Here is a 22,556-nt window from a genome sequence, read left to right on the forward strand (position 1 = left end):
CGAAAATAGGATGTTTTGGAAATAAGATTAAAAAAATCCTTTATTTGTACCAAAATGGAGAAATTCCAGTGTTGCAACTCACAGTACAGGACAAAGCAGAAAGAAAGAAATTTGTCATACCAAAAAGTTCAATAATAGTTTCAAATCTTACCTGAAGACTGCTCAGAGTCAGAGTCCGAATCCAGCTGAATTTGTATCTCTTCTCCATCTGAGTCACAAGGGTTTGTATCGCTGAGGATCAGGTCCAATGCCTGCTGAGTTGTAAGCCGCCTCTGCATTTTGCTTCCTTCTATTTGTTCGAGGTGAAGCTAGCTACTATTTATCCCCCTCAGCCCACCATCCCCCACTGCCACAGAATTTACCAGACGTTTCAAGGTAACAAGGAGGGGCTGGATGCAATGGGTGCATTCCTCAGGTAATGGCTGCATTTACAAATGAAGAGATGCTAATTTTTGCCAGCAGAGTCGTCAGTTTGGACTAAAGGTCTTTCGACCCTTCTCTGGGACTTTAGGGAGACATCAAAATTCCTGGGACTTCTAGTGTTAATCCAGCAACTTTGGTTCCTTTTCAGAAGACAAACCTGTTGTGTCAGCATGAAGGCTCTATGTTACTCTGTACCCTACATTTGTGTTAAACTACGATCTCTAAGAAGCATGACATTTTCAGATACTCAAGCTAGTTTTATTATATTTGACTGGATTGCTGAAGCCAGCCCCTCACAGTGAGATTAACAGTAGGCTGTCATTTTTTTTTCCCCTTCACTTTTACAATTTGTCATCTTTTGAACAGATTTGTAACTATATTTGTTCACTATGTGTAAAGTACAGGCCATTGTTGTCCATGTACTATTTTAAACCTGTAACGAAGATATTTAAAGGTTCTCTATGTTAAGACAATAACAACTGCTACATATGTTAGAGCAGGGCTACTCAATTCGGTCCTACGAGGGCCGCAATCCAGCAGGTTTTCCATGTATCCCTGCACCAACACACCTGAGTCAAATTAGGTGGCTCTAACAGCCAATCAGGTTCTACACAATAACTCATTAATTTGACTCAGGTGTGTTGGTACAGGAATACATGGAAAACCTGCTGGATTGCGGCCCTCGTAGGACCGAATTGAGTAGCCCTGTGTTAGAGCTTAGTAACACAAAAAAAGAGAACTGTAGCATTCTTCCCCTCCACTGATCTATCAGTCCTACAGCTGTCAATTTCCTGCCATGTTTTTCTGTTCGGGCTTGGAGAAGAACCTATCAGTGTACCGATGTGACCTTTTAGATTTATTTTCCTTTTTTACTCATTTTAAAATGTCCTTTTCCATCATTTCCTTACAGAAACAAATAATTGTGGATCCTCTGGCGTTCAGCGAGGAGCGCTTTCGTCCTTCTCTGGAGGAGCGCCTTGAAAGCATCATCAGTGGGGCTGCCCTCATGGCTGACTCTTCATGCACACGTGATGACCGCAGGGAGCGGATCGTGGCTGAATGCAATTCTGTGCGCCAGGCTCTCCAGGACCTCCTTTCTGAGTATATGGGCAATGTAAGGGTCCAACTTTTCAATTTCCTTTCTCTTACCACAATCTCTCCAGCTCTGTTGGTAGCAAGTTTCACAAGTTCAAAATCTGCAAATGTGCTTCATTTTAAGTCATTAAAAAGAATTTAGTTAACTACTTAGAACTGATGTTTTGTTTATGTATTAAAAAACTGTGTTAAGATCATCACATTAAGATCATAAATCAAAGTTTTCATATATTTTGTGTGATGAAATATGGTTTACACTTAACATTTAGCCTATAACGTTGCAGAGAGATAAACACAAAATTTTGAGATGAGCTAGACTCAGAGTGCCCCTCCTCTGTTGTTATCTACCTTTTTGACTTGAACTTGAGTGGTTTTGATGTAGACTGGTACATGCTTTTATCTGGTCAATTTCTAAAGTGACATATGCTTAAACTGGTTGGTGGGTGCCAGCATTTGTGGCAGTTTTACATATTTAGTTGGTGTGCAGCTGGATATTAGGGGATGTCACAATTAAAGATTTTCTTTGTACAGGGATGTACCGGTTCTGATAAGCTTCATACAAGTGTTCTGATAGAAAAGAACCCGATACCAGTGTGAAAAAACTAGGGCTCTCACCAAACGTTAACAAAATGTCCATAAAATACATCATGTAACCCAGTTACCTTAACTTTGTCTTACAAAGCTTACCAATACCACACTTACCTGCAGTTGTTATTCTGCAGGTGGTATTGGCCATATTTCCTCTTTTCACTGCAACATACAGGTTGGCGGGCCGTCCTCTGTAACTACACTTTAGATCATTTTTTTTCTTTAACCAAAAACAAATCCAACAAGGAGGATTTGATCCGTTTGATTGGAGACAATCCTTCAACACAAGCGGTAACACATGGATGTTGTGTAACTTTGTTTTTATTACTTAAACCTGTATGGTTTGGACATCATCTTTTATGTAAAATGCTGATGTTGTGGGATCTTGATGATTGATTTAATCATGGCATTTAATATTGTGATTAATTGTAAAATTAGGTAATCGTGACACCCCTACTGAATTTTTTGGGGCAAATCTGCTTATATTATTTATATTCTGTCAGAGTTGTTAGTTGAGGTGAAGCCTAAAGACTACTATGGAGGGATGGGTGGATGGAGGGATATACATACACACAGTGTGCAAAATCCTCAAGCTGTAGATGATCAGATTTACTTTCAGAACTTTTAAAACTTGAATTCTTGCTAGCATTGAACATTTTCAAATTTGAGCCTTTGAGAAGTGCAACCAAATCTCCCCCTTCTGAAGACGTACAGATGAGGCGGTATGGTTTGTTTTTTCTATTATATATTAAATTGGTTTTGTGTACTCTCTTTAATTCAGAACTATGTTGACATTGTTTTGTTTTTGGTATTTTTGGTGGTTTACATGCAGTCTTCTCTCAGTAGTTAATAACTCTGCTCAGGCATTAGAGCCACAATTTTTTGTCATTACCCTCTCAGAACTCAGCCAGGTTATTTGAAGGTTCAGCCATTCAAGCGAAATCTCTGGCTTACTTCAGAACAAGTTTTCTACTTCACTGGACTCTGGCATGACCCTCATGTCTCCTTTATCACTTCAAAACTTAGAATTGCAGAGCAACACACCTCATCAGCACAGTGATGATAAGTGGGGATGACAGGAATATGACTACTCATTTGACCAGATGAAGAAAACACATAACAAGCATAATATGTCATTGTCTGTCATGTGCCTTTAATAGCGTAATATGTGAGAGCTGCGACATGTGACGTGCAGTTAGCATAGTGAGAGAGGTAGTGTCTCAACCTGGTACCTTAAAGCGATGATATAGAGTGTGACGGGTAACCTGACCCTGTCCATTATTAATCTTGACGGTTTGAACAACCTCGAATCTGCTTGATGATGATGTGTGTGCTGTTATCCTGGCGTAGTTTAGGAAGTGCAATGAAACATGTTTCATGTAGTTGAAAAAATATAAACTTTATGCTACATTACCATACTTTACTCTTAAGGCGCATTTATGCTCGATGCAGAAGAAGGAAATGCAGACGTACTGACACTTTGGTTCATCTCCTGTGTTTTCTACGTGCGCAATTGGTGCATTTTCTGGGGCCTTGGGGTCCATTGATTGATGCAGCAAAAAGAGCAATACTACTGGAGGAGGAAGAAGAAGAAGAGAAAGGAGAAGAAGAGGAAGAGAGCTGTAGAGTTAGCAGGAGCTTCTGTTCGAGTGTGTTGGGCATGTTAAGCAGTTACAAACAACTTTATAGCGGTGCTTTACCACCACCAACTGGTGCCCAAAACTGAACACAGAAGTGAACTTTGAACTCCGCACTGCCCACTAGTGACTTAACCATGGCATCGTAAAAGACCCACGGAAGTATAAAAGGTGGTAACGCATGAAAACCATTGAAATGGGCGTACTTATTATGTATGTAAAGGAGCTTTAATGGGCCTTTAGGTTGCTGTTGCACTGTTTTGGGTACGGCACAGCAAGAATGACCTACGAAGGTCGCTACTTAATAAGGAAACGTTATTCTTTGTTTGAAAAATAGATTTAAAGCAAACAAAACAAAAATAAAGTGTTTTATTTGGGGGGTGGAGGAAGTCTACAGTAGCGCCTGGGGGTTTTTATTATTTACTTATTTTATGGTGGCAGTGGTATTTTCACCAATGGTGTCACTCAGGTATTTTCCTGGGTGGGTGACCTCTGCGAAAAGACTGTTTCAAATACAGTCCGTCTGTAACTTAAAATTTCCACTGCTGCAGAACATAAAAAAAACAGTCTTTTTCTGTGATTTGCAGTCAGATTCTTCCAGCATGATGCTCCACTCAGAACTCCTGCTCAGCTTAAATTCATGCTTTATGATGGCATTTGCGATTACTTTAAGGCCTTTGACAAAATTGTTTCAGTTGCTTTTTTACACAAATAAAAATGTAAATGTAAATTCTCGAATCCTACATTTTTATTATATATGCGCAATATTATGTTGTGTAATCATACGGCACATAACAGTTGAAGGTTTTGACCTGATGGCCTAGTTTCTAAATATCTCTTCTAGCATCCAAATCCAAAAAAAATTAGGTTTTTGACTGAAAATGTTACATGAAAAACAGAGTTGGCTGCATGCATCTTTGAAAACCCTTAAGTTAATCAAAGTTTGTGTATCCTAATGAAGTGTAAAAATCTAAGCAGAAAGTTAAACTAATTCTTAAAGGGAAGTACTTCTGAATCCTCTAAAACAAATTTTGTCCATATGGTTTTACACACACGCACTGGGGGATTGAAATAATTATAAGTTGATATAATGGCTCAGTTTTAGTTTAATAGACCATAAGAGCATCCCCCATAATGTTTTAGAGCCAAGATGGCCTGGTTTTTACTTAACATAACTTTTTTCCCACATGGCCTTTAGTTATTCATGTGTTCTTCATCTTGAACTTTTCAACCTATGTATTACACATTCCACATCAGAGGGGTCAATGCACTTTCAGTCTGTGTGTTGAAGCAGAAGTGGAATATTAGAGTTTGTTTGAAAATCTCTATATTAGACCCCTTGTAGACAAAGAAAACAGTAATAGTGACCAGCATCACTGAGTGGAAGTGGAAGGCAGTTGTGAAAAATAACAGCAGTTTGCATGTGTACAATATTGTTACTCTCCAGCAATTTTTTTTAAAAATAGAATTTTCTTTTTTTTTTTTTTATAATTATTTTATAAAGCAGAAATGTGGAAAATATGGAAATGCATAGAAAACATTCTGTTACTGAATCCCTCCACCACCATTCTTCCTAGAGTGGAAATTGTACATTGTTTATGATGATCATTTAACGGGACTGAAGCTTGTCTACTCAGCTAGTGTAGTGGAAAGGTAGATGGGAGGAGTAATGATGCCCCAGCACTGCCACACAGCATTTCCTCAATTATTCTACGTTGTCATGACAGTTTAGGATACCACGTGTTGAGTGTAACGCTTTCCGCCACTTTTTATTAATAATGCATATCTTGTTCTCAGCATCTGTCAGGGGTTCGTCTCGCATCACAGAGTGATGCTTGGTTGCATTGACGTATACAGATACTGACATTTAAATTTCTTTTACTCAAAACGATACATGATCGTTTTCACCTGCTTGAAGAGGACAGACCTGGCAACTGCTGTGGGACCTCAGGTCCTTTCACTTCTTTTTTTTTTTTTTTTTTTTTTGTGTGTGTGTGTGTGATGCTCAAAGCAGTCTTCCCACTTGCCACTCAACATTTTTTTATACACTTTGACTTTGTGCAGAATCTATATTTCCTGTTTCTTCCTTTGCAGTCTTCTGTTTGTCCCTTTCTCTCTTGACAGCGCTGACTTTTTGCCTTGGGCATCTAAAGTGAGTGGCATATTTACTTAGCTCAATCCAGTTTTCTTTGTGCCTACACAAAATTACAATGAGATTTTTAAAAATATATTCTTGGTTGGATTTTCAGTCTACTACATTTTGTCACACTTTGTGACAACCATACTTGAAGATGTGTGCCTTGATCTTATAACCAGAAGCCCCAAATGTGTCTTATAAATACAGTGTGTTGTCTTTTAATGACTATTTTTAATATTAATAATATATAATGTGAATGTCTAGAAAGAAGGAAGAATCTGTTTGTGTGAATCTCAGTGTGTTGGTGAGAGACTCTTGTAAAACTCTTGTACCCTGCAGGCTTTCATCTACCTATGTCTGACCTAAGTACTCTACTTGTGCTCTTGCTTGTCCCTTTAAACAAATGTTTCCTTTTCCAAAAGAAGAGATCATTTAGACCCTCTCAGGCCACCAGGGTCCAGAATTCTGAGGAAAGAATCAAGAGTAGATTTTCTTCTGGAAAAGGCTGAGCCCCACACAACCTTTATGGTTGAGATATTCTGAAGAAGGAAACATCTTGTTGTGTTTAGCTGCTCTCAATATGGCTTAACCGCAAACTTAAATCACAGAACGCAGATAAAACACAATGACATGAAGCAGTGACTATCCAGGGACAGATGCAGCCAGCACGTCTGCTTTCCGTATCAGAAGGCACAAACTGACTGATCTGTCTGAGAAGAGGCCAGAATTACAAAGAGATTTTTAAATTGTCCCCAAAAACAGGTATTGGGGGGGAAAGAAAATGAGAAACTAATTCAATCAGACATACAAAAATGATTGTGCAAAAAAAAAATCTAATTTCATTACTGTTGAATGTTTTGATAAGTGTATTATGTATAGAGTTGGCAGAAATGATGAAATGCTGGTTTATTTTAAAATCAGGAATAATCAATTGAGATTGCATAAAAACAGGTTGCTGGAGTTCTCTCCTGCTCGCCTGATGCTGATGACCGTAATCTAAAGGAAAACTTGTATTAAGTTAAGCTGAAGTTTGCACAGGATGATATAGTGTCTTAAGACCTGGGAACTAACCAAGTAGTGGACTGTTGTAATTTTTCTTATATTTCTTCCCTCTTAAGCCCATTCTGTTGGAAACACAGGATGACATTTCAAAGATGCAAGACCTATGACAAGAGTCAAAATATTTCAATTCATCTATTTGTAATTTCATTTAAATATTTAATTAAAACTAATTACACACTACATAGTGTAACAGGGAAAAGATTTAGTGTCCCCATGGCTTAACGTATATTTACAGCCTCCATAAAACACTGGTCTGTCAGTAAGAGCTCGTCAGGCAACATTTCTCAGCCCTTGATCTTTTGCTGGTGTATTCTAGGGGCTTTGTTGGACTTTGACTGCAGGAACACGAGATGCACCGTTTTTCTCAGCAGCCTATCAGGAAAAAGAACACCAGGGCTTCACAAAGGAAAAATTTGTGATTTGACAACTGTAGTCTAACACATCTATTTCCACAGTTTGTGCAGGTTTGTTGTTTTCATTTGCTCTCTGCCTTTTTGTAGTGGAAAATTTCATTAGTGACTGTTTGGGAAAATTGTTTTCTCTAAGCTTTCCCAGATTGTTGCCCCAAAAGCTCTGAACTTAATTTGACTGCTCTCAATCCATTCCCTGATTTTCTTTTTTTTTCCCACCATATGTTGGTCCAAAATTATATATTGTTCATCCCTGATGAGGCTACATAAAAGAGTTCAGTGTATATACATCATAAATGCTGGGTTTTCATCTGTGCACTCACAACAAGCCAATGGTCCATATCCTCCACAGTGTAGAGGAATCGTTCCTCCACCATGGACACCCCTAGCATCTTCCAGTAAAGTTGACTAGCCGAGATAAGGACAGACCAGCAGCCAGCTCCAGAATCTCAGCTTGACAAGTGTCCAACTTGACACATTGACAAATTTTCCTAATTTTCTTTTTTCCTAATTTCTCTGTGTGCATGAAACACATGTCCAAACATTCAGACACTAAGCTGTTTCACGTCCCTTTGTTTTTTTTCCTCATGCAAAAAAAAGCTTTATATAGCAACAGAAAATCACCACGTTCACATTCCTGTTTTAAATGAAAGAATTAAAGGAGGATTGTTTCACTTCATTTAATTAAAAAGCCAAGACTTTCTTTAAAACTCAGTGATTTCATGTGTTTTTCAATGTCAGTGGACTAAGATTTTTTTAAATACAGGACTGAATGTTTAAAGACCAGTTTAAAAACAAAATGCAGCTCTCTCTGTAGACAAGTTACCCTTTTATCACAAGGCTAACGCTCAAATATACAGTTTCACACCCACGTTAACACCTGCAGGCTGCAGTTGTTTCCAGTTCACCTGACTTACATTTCTTGAAGCCAAAGTAGAACCAAGGCACTGCAGAAAACCTTAGCAGACAGGAGGATGCTCGCAAAGTCTCAGCCTGGATTTCAATAAAAAAAACTATGAAAACAAAGGCAAGCTCTGGTGTTTGTATAGGGTAACATACTGATATTTATCCAGTTATTCCTCTGTTTTTGCTGAATTTATGTTCCACTTATGGACTTCTTAAGAAATCCATCCTTGCATTATTTGTTAGGCTAGATTTAATTTAGACCATGGGTGTCAAACTCCGGTTCTCGAGGGCCGGTATCCTGCAGGTTTTCATCGTTTCCCTGATCTAACACACCTGATTGAAATTAATGGGCTATTGTGAAGAAGTTTACAAGAAGCAGTTGGATCCATTTGATTTTATTTCACTTTCAAAAGTGTTGCCTTCAACTAAATCTGCCCTCACATAGAGTTCTCAAAACTACTGTATACACAAGAAACTTGTAAAGCCTTAAAAGTAAACTTACCTCTCCTTGTGTACATGGTCATGACCGTCTTGGGCCAGCTAAAACATGTTGGGTACAAGATTTAATTGTTGCCTTGTGGCCCCACCGTAGTCATCAAATCCTCTGAAACTGCCTTTACCAGATATCCAGACAGAGTAGGTCTGACAAATGGATGACAAGTGTAGGGATGATAGTCCTTAATGATTTTTAGTGTACGTCTAAGAGCAAAAAAGAGCAAAAAATAGTTTGTCAACTTGAGGAGACCTCACATTCACATTCTTGCTGGAGCGACTCAAACACTGCAACACATGGTCAGCAGGTTGAGCACCCTGCTGTCTTACTGCAGGTTTTCTGTCATGTCTGTTTAGCTCGCTTCTCTATGCCAGAGTAGCTCCTGTTACACGTTATGACTTTGAATTTTCCATCTTACATAGACTGACACATTTCCAGTATGGTAGTAAATTTGAAAGGGATACATTGTAAGACACTTCAAGCTCAATGTAAATTTCTTGCCTTCAGTCAGAAAAACCCTTAAGATTCGTTTCAGTTCTTCTGACACATTTTTATAACCTTTAGGTTGAACTTAAAGCAGCATGCTCCTCATAGACTGAGACACAGTAGGAGCTTGTAAAAGCATAACTCGTCCTGCTTTAAGCCACCATTTCAATAATCCTTTTACAAAAGCCTATTTTGCCCACATAAAGAAGAGTTTGTGTGTCTACTGAGATCAGAATTAAACTACATCACATTAAAACTGCTCCCAATTGTGAATTTAGTCATTTTCTAATCTTGAAAATTAAAAGGAAATGGATTTAGACAAAAAAGGGTGTAAATCAATACTTCCCTATCAAGCAAAGCATTTAGCACAGCCATTTGACCTTGAATAGTCTTTTTTTTCCCTGCATGCATCTGTTTGCATCCCTGTTTGTAGTTGACTTAATAGATCAAGAGTGAGGAAAAAGCGGAAAAATTGTGTTAAATTTAAACTGTCTCATAAAGGATGCAAAGTTCATTTTCCTTGCTTTACCATATTTTTTACATTTTATTAATATGGCATTTTGTGTGAATTAGAGACTCACTGAAATATAATCAGGGCTGCTTTTGTGAAGAAATAATAAAAGTGTTTAAAATGATCTCAGCTATAATTAGTTAAGGTTAACCTAATTTTGAAAAGTTTTACTAGGTCTGTCACTCCAGTTACCATTATAGTTCAGGCTCATGGAATAGAAAGCTGCTCAATTTTCCTTTAAATGTCTATGAATTGTCTACTGCAAGACCCTAAAACCAAAAGTTTTTAGTATGTCTCACCAGTTAATGTAAACATGTTGCTTCCTTTCCACCTGTATCTATAATTAAACATGTCTTCATCTTTGACATCTGTAAAGAGGTACAATAATATCCGGTACAATGGCATTTATGCAGTTATACAAATCTATGTGAGTGTTGTGAAAAAACAGATTTCCCATGATGTTCCTGTTGGATATCAATCAGCTTAAGTTAGTAAAACTTGTACATGATAGAACTGTGGTGACAAGTAAATACTGCAGGATTTGAAAATTTAAAGTTGTTTACTGCAAATGTTTCACAGTAATTAGATTCAGCAAATCTGCTTTGAAATTGTTTAAACATTCAAACATTTTAATGAGCATTAAATGGAAAATAAATAACTGAAGTGTCAAATGGTAAATGTGAAATATTAACAGTAAACTTTCTAGTGAACTCATTCGACATTTTCCTTATATAAAGTATGAAAAACAGGTTTAATGCTGTATCGGTTAATTATTCAGTGTAGCCACAAGAAAAAAAAAATCTTCTTCAATTAAGGGAAAAACATTAACTACTTCATTTGCTAAATTATTAATCAGTTAAAGAAAAAAAAGTTAGAAGTGGCAGTTAACAGCATAGATTTCCATCTGTATAATTATAATTCTGTCTATTCAACTATTATCTATGTATGTAATTTGTGATTGAAATGATCATTTAGCATGTAAACGTAATAAACGGTTGGATGCTTCCATGCTTAAAATGTACACATTGCAGCAAGCTGTAATGAAAGACCACACCAAATTGTCAGCGTATATCAGTTTGCAAACACTTTGTAAATTATAACCATTTTATTTAAAAAATATATGTTTTGAGGGGACAATGTCTTTTTTTTAAGTTTGGCACATTTTATCCACTATACAGATATGAAATTGTACATATTACAATACAAAAGGAAAATGGGAAGAGAAAAGCATTCATTTTGCACAAAGAGGTTGAGAGTAGGGATTGGTTCATTTTTTTTTTCTCTTTTCCTTTTTTTTTCTTTTTTTTGTTCATTTTCAGCTTTTTATTTTGAGGCAGGGTAGGGATATAGGCTTGAGGATGACAACAGGAAACAAAAACAGTTTACAAAGAGCCAAAGTGCAAAGGGATGCATCAGTCTACAAATTTTGTGGATTATCAGTCACTTGGTATAACTGTAGTTTTAAACAGTGAAATGTCAAATGATTGACAGAACTCCTGGAATTCCATATACATCCTCACTTTTATCAAAAACGAGGTCTCCTGATGTTTGCTGAATGACATTAAGAAAAGCTCAACTCAATTTTGAAATTTGAACATGCAAGACAGATTAGTAGGGCAGTAGTAAAAGCATTGCGAAGCTGGAGGAAACTTTAAATTAGAAAGTGGAGGTGCTTAGCTTTGGAAATATGATCAGTAAATGCAATGGTTTTTGTTGAATCTAAACATTAGGTGTAACAGTTTTTGGTTTACATATGCACTTTGTTTTTGTAGGCATCATGTTATAATTTGCTGAGACACACGGACACACAAGCATTCATGTAGGAGTCTGAAACCACATTTTGATAAACTCAATAGTCAAAGTCACAAATGGTACCTGCTGCCTTCTTTCAGGGGGCTTTCAGACAAAGAAATGCATCCTAATATTTTATTTACCTTTTAAGAATTTATATTATTTTACAGGCTGCAAACATTGGGTAGTTTTATTAGCTGACAAGTAGCAAAGTTGTTGCTAATTTGTGGGGAGTGCTAATTTTAAAGCCCAAATGTCTTTCATGTATTCCATTCTATATTATTCTTATACTGTTAAAGGGATTCCCATTGTTTTAAGTTTTTACCCCATAGTCGTACCTCCTCTCCATGGTATCAGTTTCTCTCAATCCCTCTCAGTTTCACCCTGCCCCCACTACCAAATTGAGCACAAAGAAGTGCGAAGCTGCGGCAGCAGCTTCAGTCTGATGCTAATGCACATCCACTCCCTCCTGCATACAAATGTGTCTTGACCCAAGCTTGCTGTTTGCTTATCATTGAATCTCCATTTGCTCTCAGGGTATTGACTGCAGTTTAGTTTGGCACTTTTTAGTCCAAACCCAGCAGCCGACATATTTATTATTCACTAGAAATTAATTTTTCAGGCTGTAAATGACAATTCCGTAAAGAAAGGGGTCCTAAAATAAAAGGTTTAGTGGTGTTTTGGTGTGGTGGATAATTATATAACTGTTTTTGAGCGATGGAAAAGCTAAATGTGTCTGGATCACTGGTGTGGGTGACAGAATATTAGATTCTTTTTGCGTTGTCTTAATTGGTTCAATCTTGAGCCTGTCAGTCCTGATTAGTGTGCGAGTGGTAAAGAGCATGGGCTACTGGGAAAGGTTTTATTTTTAGAATTAAATGTGTACTATCAGACATTTGCACTGCTCATTTCTCTTTCTTGCTGCTCGCATATCACAGTAGTTTGTCTATGTATCAGTCTTGGTATGGCAATTTATAAAATTATTCTTAACTAGGTTAAACAGACAGAAATATGGTCACAGTTTGTATGGCATTTGGGAACAGGTAATCCATATAGAGATCTTTTTACATTAAAGGTCTTATGAGTTTGTACTGTATGTCAGATATGAATCTGACATCCAAGAGTTTTTACATACCAGTGTAGACTGCAGATTAACCACAGCTGAACACTGCTTATAGTGTCCCACAAGTTAAGAATGTATTTGTTGTGGTTTGCCCTTGTGGGCAATCGCTCAAACATCCAATACCTTATGTCAGCTGCAAATCACATTGTACTTATGACCTAATGTCTGATTAGAGAGGTTAGTTTCCCAATTAATATAATTGAATATAAATTTTCTGTTTCTAACTACACACTTTCCCACACAGAGGACATTTTGGGAGAAATCCAAATTTATGGAAAAACATATATTTTCTCCCTTTTTAATCTGGTGGAAGCTTGTTCATTAAATTGCATCATCACGGATTTGGTAAAAGTTATGTCTTGAGTGTTTTCTGTATGAAGCTTAAGTACTCTTTTTACAAAATTTGTAATGGTAACATTTATATTAGATAAGATTTAAGTTTAATCTTCTTACCCTTTTGTAATGTAAAAAAAAATTCCAAAAAAACTATATAAAAAAAAAAAGGAACACTGATAATTCATCAAATTTAGTTACCCCAGTGTTTGAGTGATTGACCTTCAGTGCTTCTGATGCAGTTAAAAATATTTTAAATATTTACCTTTTGGAAGAAATATGGCATAAATCATATGTCCTCGCTTACTGTGTTCTGTTAGCAAAGGGCCATTTGGCAAAGTAGTTTAACTGTGCTGGAGAGTTTACACAATGTAGAGACAAATCTCACAGTTTACAATTTTCTTCTTTAAAATGATTGCCCCTGGCTGATAGAACAACCTTGCTCTCATAGAAAAATAAATTTGTGACTATCTCTACATCATCCCTTAACTGTTCAACCTCTGACTTTGTAGCATTCAATATTTAACACATATTTTTAAATCTCACTTGTAGAAATTATGCTTTTTACATATACTGGAAAAAAAAAATCAAAAAAGCAAACCCTGTATCATCTGAAATGGTCAAATGACAAACCATGTGGTCTGGGAATAAATAAGAGTTTATACTTCACACTCTTTGTAAGGCAGTTGCTGACACTTGCACTGCCCATAGCCATTGATGATCACAAGCGCCCCTTCTTCGTGGCTGGGCTCATATTCATTATAGGGTACCTGTGTGGCTAGGTCTGCCATTGGCTGTCGTTGCTGGGTCCTCATCTGTCTGCGGTTCTGAATAGCTGAACAGTGTCTTATCCGCCGCAGGGTTGGAGGGCAGCACTTTCGTGAGATGTACACAACGAAAATGATGAAAAAGAATGAAAAAAGAAGGGCCATAGTTCCTATTATAACCCTATGAGTCATGACAGTGTTGTCCATAGCGGAGAAGTCATCTGTTACAGCTACCTCTTCCAGCAAAGCAGTAGTTGCTTGAGCAGTGCTTTGTGTTTGTGTTGTGGTTGTGGTAGTGGTGATTATGGTAAAGCTCCCAAAATCCTCTGCATAGTCCTGTGTGGGGGTTGGCTGCATAATTCCAAACAAGGAGCTTGTGATTTCTGCAGCTGTAGTAGCGTCTGTGGTTGTACTAATGGTCTGAATGACTGGTGCTGAAAAATTCTGGCAAAGCTGGAATCCATAAACGGCATCAAGTATCTCCTCACCTTGGGCATACTCAGGGCTATGGCAGAGAATAGAGTGTTCCCACCTTCCCCTGAAAGTGCTTAGCCAAGTGGCCAGAGAGCAAATCCTTTTGGTACATTCCCAAAGGTTGCTAGACAGACCAACTGTACCCAAAGACTGCCACATATCCATGACTTGAGCATCCAGACTGCTTAGTTTGTTGTTATCCAGCAGCAAAATTTTTAAATTTGGCAGGGTTTGAAACACGTCAGATGTCAGGAAGCGTATTTCATTTCCTGTGAGGTCCAGTTTCTCTAAAGTAGTCCAGGTCCACTCCATGCCACATGTCAGGTTGCTGATCTTATTCCACTGCAGATACAGAAACTGGAGGGCAACAAGGCGAGGGAAATGAGCCAAGTTAATCTTAGTCAGCTGATTGTGCTCCAAGTGGAGCTCTTTAAGTTTAATAAGCCCAGCAAATCCATTCCGGGCCAGACTCCGTAGACGGTTGCTGCTTAGGCCCAAATATTCCAGGCTGCGACAGTCCCAGAATGCCCGAACAGGTGTAGTGCGAAGTAAATTGGAGCGAAGGTGAAGTATCTGGAGCTTCCGAAGTCCATGGAACAACTCTGGTTCCAATGATGTCATCTGATTAAAGGACAGATCCAGTATCTGAAGATTGATGAGGTGGATGAAGGTTGTGTTGGGCAACTTGGTGATACGATTGGAGCTCAGATTAAGGTCCTTCAGTTTATAGAGCCCTTGAAAGGCGTCTTCTTGTACTGTTGTGATCTGGTTGTGGTCTAGATGTAGCCACGTGAGCTGACTGAAACCATAGAATTGATCAGGGCTGAGTTCAATGATGCTGTTGTGGCGTAGTGACAACCCCAGGGCGCCCTTGTCCACACCGTCTGGCGGTGCTGTAAGCCCCTGGGTGTCGCAGTAGAACTGCAGGTCCTCACAGCGGCATTTTTGAGGGCAGGTTGTGCATGATGCGGGAGACAGCAGGCACGCTAGGAGCATGCTGATCACACTCAGAGCCACTGGTGCAGGTCCCACCAATGGCCACCTTGAATGGAAACCTGGGTGGGTTCAAAGACAAGAAAATGAACTGAGGGGCGGGAAAGCTAATCTCTGCAGAGAATCTATTACTAATTCATGGAAGCAATCGTGCTGTTTGTGTATTCTCTCCGTCTTACCCAAACGTAAAGCAGAAAAAGCAGTTTTCATTTGCAACTTTCAGAATACACATCAGCATGTTACCTTTGATCACAGGTTTAATCAAGACGTCATTTAGTTAGGCATCTAGTGACTGATTACATGCATGACCTGGACTTTACTTATTTTCCCCTACATATTGTGTTCAGCTCATTTTGTTCACATTTTGTGCTGCGCAGTTGGGCTTGAATGCAAATTCCCTCCTCATTACTGTCATTCATTTGTCAGTTGTTGCTGGAGGGCTTTGTCTTATTAATTTTAGACACTCCAATATGCCATCATCCTTAGAATAAAAAAATTTATGTACTTTTATTTTCTCACCATGTTGGAGATCTTCTGAAATACAAATGGACTCGATTAAAATTAATCTGATCCTAACTCGTGCTGGTGAAGAAGAGAAAAATGAAGGACCATTGCAGTAAAATAATGAGGCAGGCAGAAGAGCTTTTAGTCCTGAACCTTTCTCACTGTTAGTTTTATTCCCTATTCAGGTCCAGACCTGTCATATAAAGGGCTAACTTACCCATTCTTTTGTGCACATCGGAGGCTGCATTCAACTGTCCTTTTCCGCAGACTCTTGGAGCAACCAGATGGAAGAAAAATCCAAAGGGAAAAAGCCCTTTTGAGTACGCACAAAAGGAATCAGCCTCTTTGGAAATGAAGCAGTTGTGAACCCACCCAATTGAAACAAAATGTAAAATTCCATGTCCCAAGATGACAGTTATTCCCGTTATCTTGCTTGAGTCTCTTAAAATCCAAGCTTAAAAAAAGAGGTTAAATTTTCTTCTTTCAATCCAGGAATCCTTGAAATAAATATTTATATATTTTCTTAAGTTGATCAGTTGCATCCAGAGCGACTCCAGCGCACAGACCCCCCCTCTCCCTTTTTCTTCTTCTTCTTTTTTTTACCGTTTTGTTTCCTCTCCACCGCAATGATGTTACCTCAGACGGTTAATTGAAGATCAAGTGTTTCTCTTTCATGTCTGTGATCGTCCAACCCTAACTTGTTGATGGCAACCAGAGATTCAGCTTCCGATGCCGGCTCAGTCTCGGCATAACCTCTGCAGAGCTGTGAGCGGAGCCCTCGTCTGATAGCTGAGACGCAGGGAGAGGAAAAAAGCAGAGCAGAGAGTCAGGGATGTTATTCTGTGCTTTTTGTTGCAGCCACTCGCTGCTACAGAGTGGTGGCAGCCTGGCGTCGATCATCACCACTGTTTCTCTCTCTCTCTCTCTCCTTTTCTCTCCCACACACACGAACAGCCTCTCACTCTCTTTCTCAGTCACTTGCTCTCTGCTTCATGCACAGTTCTTGTGCACCTTAGTCTTCCTCCACCTCCCTCTTGCTTCCCCCTTCCCTCCCACTGGCTCGTCACCATCAGAATATTGATATCTTGAACGTGTTGCGGCAGCTTGCTGTTGAAATTAACCACAGCTGTAAATCTCAGCCTCGCCTTGCTGCTGTTCTGCAGATGCTATGAATGAATGTGTTGTGGAGATGTAAACAAAAATAAAATAAAGCAAAATATAATTTGTAAGTTGTGCCTCTGGAAAACAAAGCCAGCAAAGTGTCTTTTTACAGGACAGAAGTAAGTAAACTATAGCTAAAATACCCATGTCTTGAATTTAGTTATTTCATTATGCAATGTAAAGTATAACCAGATGCTTAGTTAAATTAAGGCTATCTTTTAAAATGTTAATACAGGATGTAAAACACAGGGATAGACCAAATTGTCTACACGTCCAGTAGTATTAACCTTTTGACTTTTAAACAGATTTGACTCGTTTTGAAAGAGGACATTTTCAGAACTGTGTCTAACAGCAAGAATCCTAGTGAGTAATATATTCCGATACTGTTCGGTTTGTTTGTTTCTTTTTTTTTCTTTTACTTTGACAATGTTATTCTTTGCTTTATAAGGCATCCTCTATTGAAGTACAACCTTCGGCTTATTTAGGCTTCATCCACCCTCCCTGCTTAATCCAACTACGTTTGACTCCTGAGCAGGGCTGCAGTGAATCTTGAGATATATATATATATATATATATATATAGATATATATAGATATATATATATATATATTTATTTTAATAAAATTCTATTACAGTTATTCCATAACACAAAACACCCATCTGGCTGTGACTTTCTGGGTCAGATGATGTGCATGCTGTAGCTATTCTCCACATGTATTGTGGTAGATTACATATCCCATGTGAAAAAACTTGACCTTTAAGGGGATATTTCCTCTATTTGTGTGTTGTCCTGAGATTCAGCATGTATAAAGGCAGATGAGGAAAAAAATATATACAAAATTATCAATAGAAGTTAAATGAATTGAGCTTAAGAAATTTAAAGCAGTAATGTAGAGTTGTGTTGACACTAATGGATTTTTCAAATTGTCAAAGACAGTAATATTTTGTTTAAAAGATGTACCTACATCTGTCCTCTATGGCTAGAGACTCACCTGAGTTTTGTAAAAGATGTGGCATAGAAACTGCTTCTATAATGAGGACCTAGAGCAGATAAGAAAATATAGAAGTGAAAATGTCAAACACAATCTTGGTTATATAAAGTGAAGAACTTGTTAAATGACCAGGTGATGTTGATGTTGTATAACAGTCTGATCGTTCCAAGTCTCACCTATTGTACTCAAGTCTGGGGAAATGCAGGTAAAACAGTCATACAATCAGTTTTTATTTTACAAAAGAGAGCCATTAGAGTCATTAGTGGAAAGTGTATATGGAGCCAACAAATCCTTTATTTTGCACATTAAAACGGTTAGAAGTTCAAGAATTAGTTTAATGTTGCATTTTGAAAATCCTGTTCAAAAAACTGCAAATGAGGTTAAAAAAACAAAAAAAAAACTAAAGGAAAGTTGTTTCAATTTTAATGGAACATAGATATTTGAAAAACCAATATTTAGGACAAAATTGAGGGAACACTGTGTTTCAGGGGTCAAAGTGTAAAATAACTTGAATAACGAAATCAAAACAGTAGAAACTGCCATTGTATTTAACAAATCAATAACTGCAAAAAAGAAATTAACTGTATTAGTTTAATAGCATGTTTACCACCAGTAAGCTGGGTTCTTGGATGTGCTGCAGCACTTAAATAAATTGGGATTTTCTTATGAATATATGATAAAATTGTTAATGAAAAAATGTAAATGTGATAAAATTGCAGATTTAAGTTTTTCTTCTTTCTGCTCTTTTTCACTAATTCAGTTTATTGACTTTCTTTTAATTTTATTATATGTAATTGGCTTTTAATTTAGTCTGTTTGCTGAAAATGAAATGAAAAGAACCCAACCTAACCTAAGCACCTGAAGAAGTGCTTTAGAAGCTTCTGCCTTAGAAATGCAATATAGGCTGGGCATGGATGAAATGGGATTGAAAGAGTAGGGGCAGAGCCGGCTAAACCCCATCAGAGCACTGCATCCAGCCAATGCGAAATCACAGGGGATTTGTGCCGTTGGCGCTCCCTGGCCCCTAACTATGCCCCCCCCCCCCCCCTTTCTGTGGGGGATGGGGTAGGCCATGCCACCATCATCCATGGTGTTATGGCACAGCTGATTTAAGGTTTATAAGGCAGATGAACAGCCCAAAGTCCAGCTGGTTCTTTGCCTCTTCCTCTGCTGCCCTGTCATGTTCATATCATTTTAATCTGATTTGATGATTTTCCAGTTACCAGTGCATCTTTCACTCTGTCCTTCCTGAAAGTTTTACGTTTTCCAAGTTATGCTTGAGCAGTTCAAAGAATGTGACTGAGCATTTCTGTGCTCTCAGTGGGGTGCTGTGGTTTGGGCCTCCACTGCTGTGTTTCACTTAGTTGTGCAACTGCTTCCTATACACACTTAACTATTTGTATTTAATGGTTCATTTTTATTTAACACGCATTCTCTTTGAAGATGACAAGAACTACACCTGCAGGGTGGGGATTGAAATATTTTCAGTGATGCGTTTCACCAGGGACCAGTTGTACTCAACCTTTTTGTAGCTGCTTTTATGTATCATCAAACAATAAAGCATCTCCATATTCATGTCAATACATCTAAATACATTGTAATTTATTATAAATGTTAATCCATTTCCATTTTTTATTTAGAAACTGTATGCAAGCTACCGTTTCAACTCCAAAAATAGACATGTGAAAATACTGGCCTTGACCTGTAGCATCTCATGGAGAGAGCACATCATTTTGAAAATGCTGCCATGATTGTCGGCCTGTCTGGCTTTTCCAAACATTGTCAGTGTGCTTTTACTTAGCAACGGTGCTCCAAAGTCACCTCTATCACATCCCTTTCAGACATGCGCTGCTTTCCATTAATCGGATGTCATGTTAGAGTAGGCACCCAGGTGCCGTTCTGTAAAGGTTCTATACAACAAACCAACGTCAAGAACTGGCAGCAACAAAAGGCTCCCTACGTGATTTCTCACATATATAGGTAAAAATGAATAAATGAATCACATCACAGAGACCACAACTAACTTCCGTCTTGGATGAAATATGAACAGCTGTACATTTATTTCTTAATATTAATTCTTTAAGCCACATGCACTGGAATATTTGTCATTTTTACATTTTTATATTGCGTTCATTCATCACACCCATCAGATATTTCTGTCACTGACATTCCTGACCCTGGTTCTCTAAATAGCTCTAAAGACTCTCACCAGCCTTTAAAAGTGTAAATGCTGTAATACACAGCAAAAAGACAAGAGACAGACGATCACTAACACTCCTCATGGGCAGTTATCAGGTTGGTGTATGACAACCCTTCAGAATTCTTAAGCCCTTTTTCCTCTGGTCAAAAAACAATAAAAACAAACCACCAGTCCCTTCTAACATCTGGCTTTTAATTGCAGCGTGAAAGTGTTTAATTGACACTGTTCTGTGTAAAATCATTCAGTAATTGGTGGGGCTTTGATCAGCTTCCACTCATATGAGCATTGATGGGAACATAAGTCTTGGGTGCACGTGTTTGTTTTCACTGCAGGTGCTGTGGTCAGGGCACAGCTCACGTTTTCTTTACAAAAACTAAGTTATCATACGGAGGATCTGAAGCGGACAGCAACAACTTAAGAAAAATAAAGATTAAGCAGATTTCTTTTTTTTTTTTTTTTTTAAATCTGAAGCTTATTTTCTTTCCTGCTGTGTGTGAACATGGCACAACAGAATGTAGGCCCATTACAGTGTGACCATTACAATCTGACAGATTGTGTTAATAAGTAAATAGATGAGAGCAGGTGCCTGGCTATGCTCTCAAAGTGTGTTGGAAATGTTTGGGAAAGTGTTTTATTGGACACAGAAATTAAACCCCTAAGTGCAAGGTGATTTTCCAGCTCTTAAAAATTGCCATCCAGCAGATGGAAAAACCCCATAAAACACTAAAAGGCTGGTTTGTGTGGACTTGAAAACAAATCACCTCTACATGTTTGACAGCTCAGCTGTCTCACATTTATCTCAGGATGTTTTTAGCACATCATTGAAATGTACTTCAGTTCTCTGTACACAGTTTTTATAAGCTTCCTGAACTGTGGGTGAAAAAAAGGAGTTTTTAAGACCAACCCAATGACTTTTTCAAATGTATGTTTCCACTGTATTGTGAAAATGTATTAAAGCTGTTAGCCACTGCATTGTGCTCCATGGATCACTTGTAATGCTGTGAGTTCAGAAATGATTTCAGTGTTTATTGGAGGGCAACAGGGAGCTTTTGACAGCTGGTCTACATAGGCTACAGTGGTTTACAGTAAATAAAAAGATAACAAATGGATCACACTGGGTAGCTGCCAAACACAAGCTGATCACTTTATTTCTCACCAGAATTATGTCTATGTGAATAGTTTACATTTATGTGCGTTTTTGTCATGACAAGAAAGAAGGAAGGAGGGTTCAGTTGGTCATTGGAGTTTTTAATCTTTTCAGTGGAAGCCTTTTGAATTAGTCTTATTTTTCATATGAATTAGCTGGAAGTGTAGTCATCAGTGCACAGTGAACTCACTAGTTCTTCTCTCTGTTTCAGGCGGGAAGGAAAGACCGAAGCGATGCTCTGAACACTGCCATTGACAGGATGACAAAGAAGACCAGAGACCTTCGCAGACAGGTTTGTTTTTTTCTTTGTGTATGTGTGTGTCAACTCAGTTGTTCATTCAAAGATTTTCATTAAAACAAAGATTGTGTTTGTGTTTCATATAATGTAGTTGACGAGCAATCCGTGATGCTGGTGTTTTTACTGTATTTGGTGGGAAGTTGTATCATTAAAAGGTTTTTTACTATGTGCTCAGGGTGGTTGTTATTTGAACAGTGCCTGTTTTGTTTTTGCAAAAAAAAATTCTTCACAGCTGCGTAAGGCTGTGATGGACCATGTCTCTGACTCTTTCTTGGAGACCAATGTCCCCCTCCTGGTCCTGATCGAAGCTGCCAAGAATGGCAACGAGAAAGAAGTCAAGGAATATGCACAGGTGTTCCGCGAGCATGCCAACAAGTTGATTGAGGTAAAGTGTTATTTTTTATTATTGCATATTTATATTTTTCCTTCTCAGCAGGGTTGGAAATAGTAGATTTTTTTTTTTCTTATTTTGGTACAAAAAATGAAAAGAAAACCAACAAAGTGTTGTAATAAGGTTTTCGTCATCATTTCTCCTAAATATATTCAATCATTTACAGATTTAATGGTGGTATAGGGAAACTGTAACACATCTGTCCAGGCTCCAACCGATGCTCACTTGGATTAAAATCTATCCCTCCCTGTGCTGTATTTATACATGAGCTGCTGGATAATCGAATGCATGCTTCCAACTTAGTTTTCATCATATATTGATGTCTTTTATAAACATTGTGTTGTCACTGAGCCTATTGGGACACTCATCTCAATGATTTTTCAGTAATTTTGGTCCTTAGTTGTCATCATCTTGATTAATAAATTGAAATCAACTGGACATGCTCAGCATTATATAAACATGTTACTGCTGCCAGCAAATGCATTCTTCATTTGTTGGTTTCTACTCACATCCTCAGAATTGTTTTCCTTTACTTAGTGAGCTGTCTCCAAAACATTCTCAATCCAACATCTTTGCTCTCACTCTGACTCAAAAGAGCAACACGAGGTTTCCCAGTTGAAAACAAAGCCAACCT

At 38.0% G+C, this 22,556-nt stretch overlaps 2 protein-coding genes across 4 annotated transcripts in view; one reads left to right on the top strand and one right to left on the bottom strand.

Annotated features, from left to right (window-relative positions):
- ctnna1 (catenin (cadherin-associated protein), alpha 1) overlaps positions 1-22,556 on the top strand; it is an 81,614-nt gene that overhangs the window by 24,441 nt on the left and 34,617 nt on the right. For all 3 annotated transcript variants that reach the window (XM_041989502.1, XM_041989501.1, XM_041989503.1), the window contains exons 7-9: positions 1,334-1,537; positions 21,445-21,525; positions 21,764-21,916. In XM_041989502.1, the coding sequence (XP_041845436.1) occupies positions 1,334-1,537; positions 21,445-21,525; positions 21,764-21,916 (438 nt within the window). The remainder of the gene's footprint in view (positions 1-1,333; positions 1,538-21,444; positions 21,526-21,763; positions 21,917-22,556) is intronic.
- Positions 13,655-16,556, bottom strand: lrrtm2 (leucine rich repeat transmembrane neuronal 2). Its single transcript, XM_041989504.1, has 2 exons — positions 15,951-16,556; positions 13,655-15,291 (listed from the first exon to the last, which is right to left on the bottom strand). Exons 1-2 carry the CDS (start codon positions 15,952-15,954, stop codon positions 13,655-13,657), a joined length of 1,641 nt encoding a protein of 546 aa, XP_041845438.1. The 5' UTR covers positions 15,955-16,556.

This window comes from Melanotaenia boesemani, chromosome 7 (assembly GCF_017639745.1).
Source record: "Melanotaenia boesemani isolate fMelBoe1 chromosome 7, fMelBoe1.pri, whole genome shotgun sequence".
Lineage (NCBI taxonomy): Eukaryota > Metazoa > Chordata > Actinopteri > Atheriniformes > Melanotaeniidae > Melanotaenia > Melanotaenia boesemani.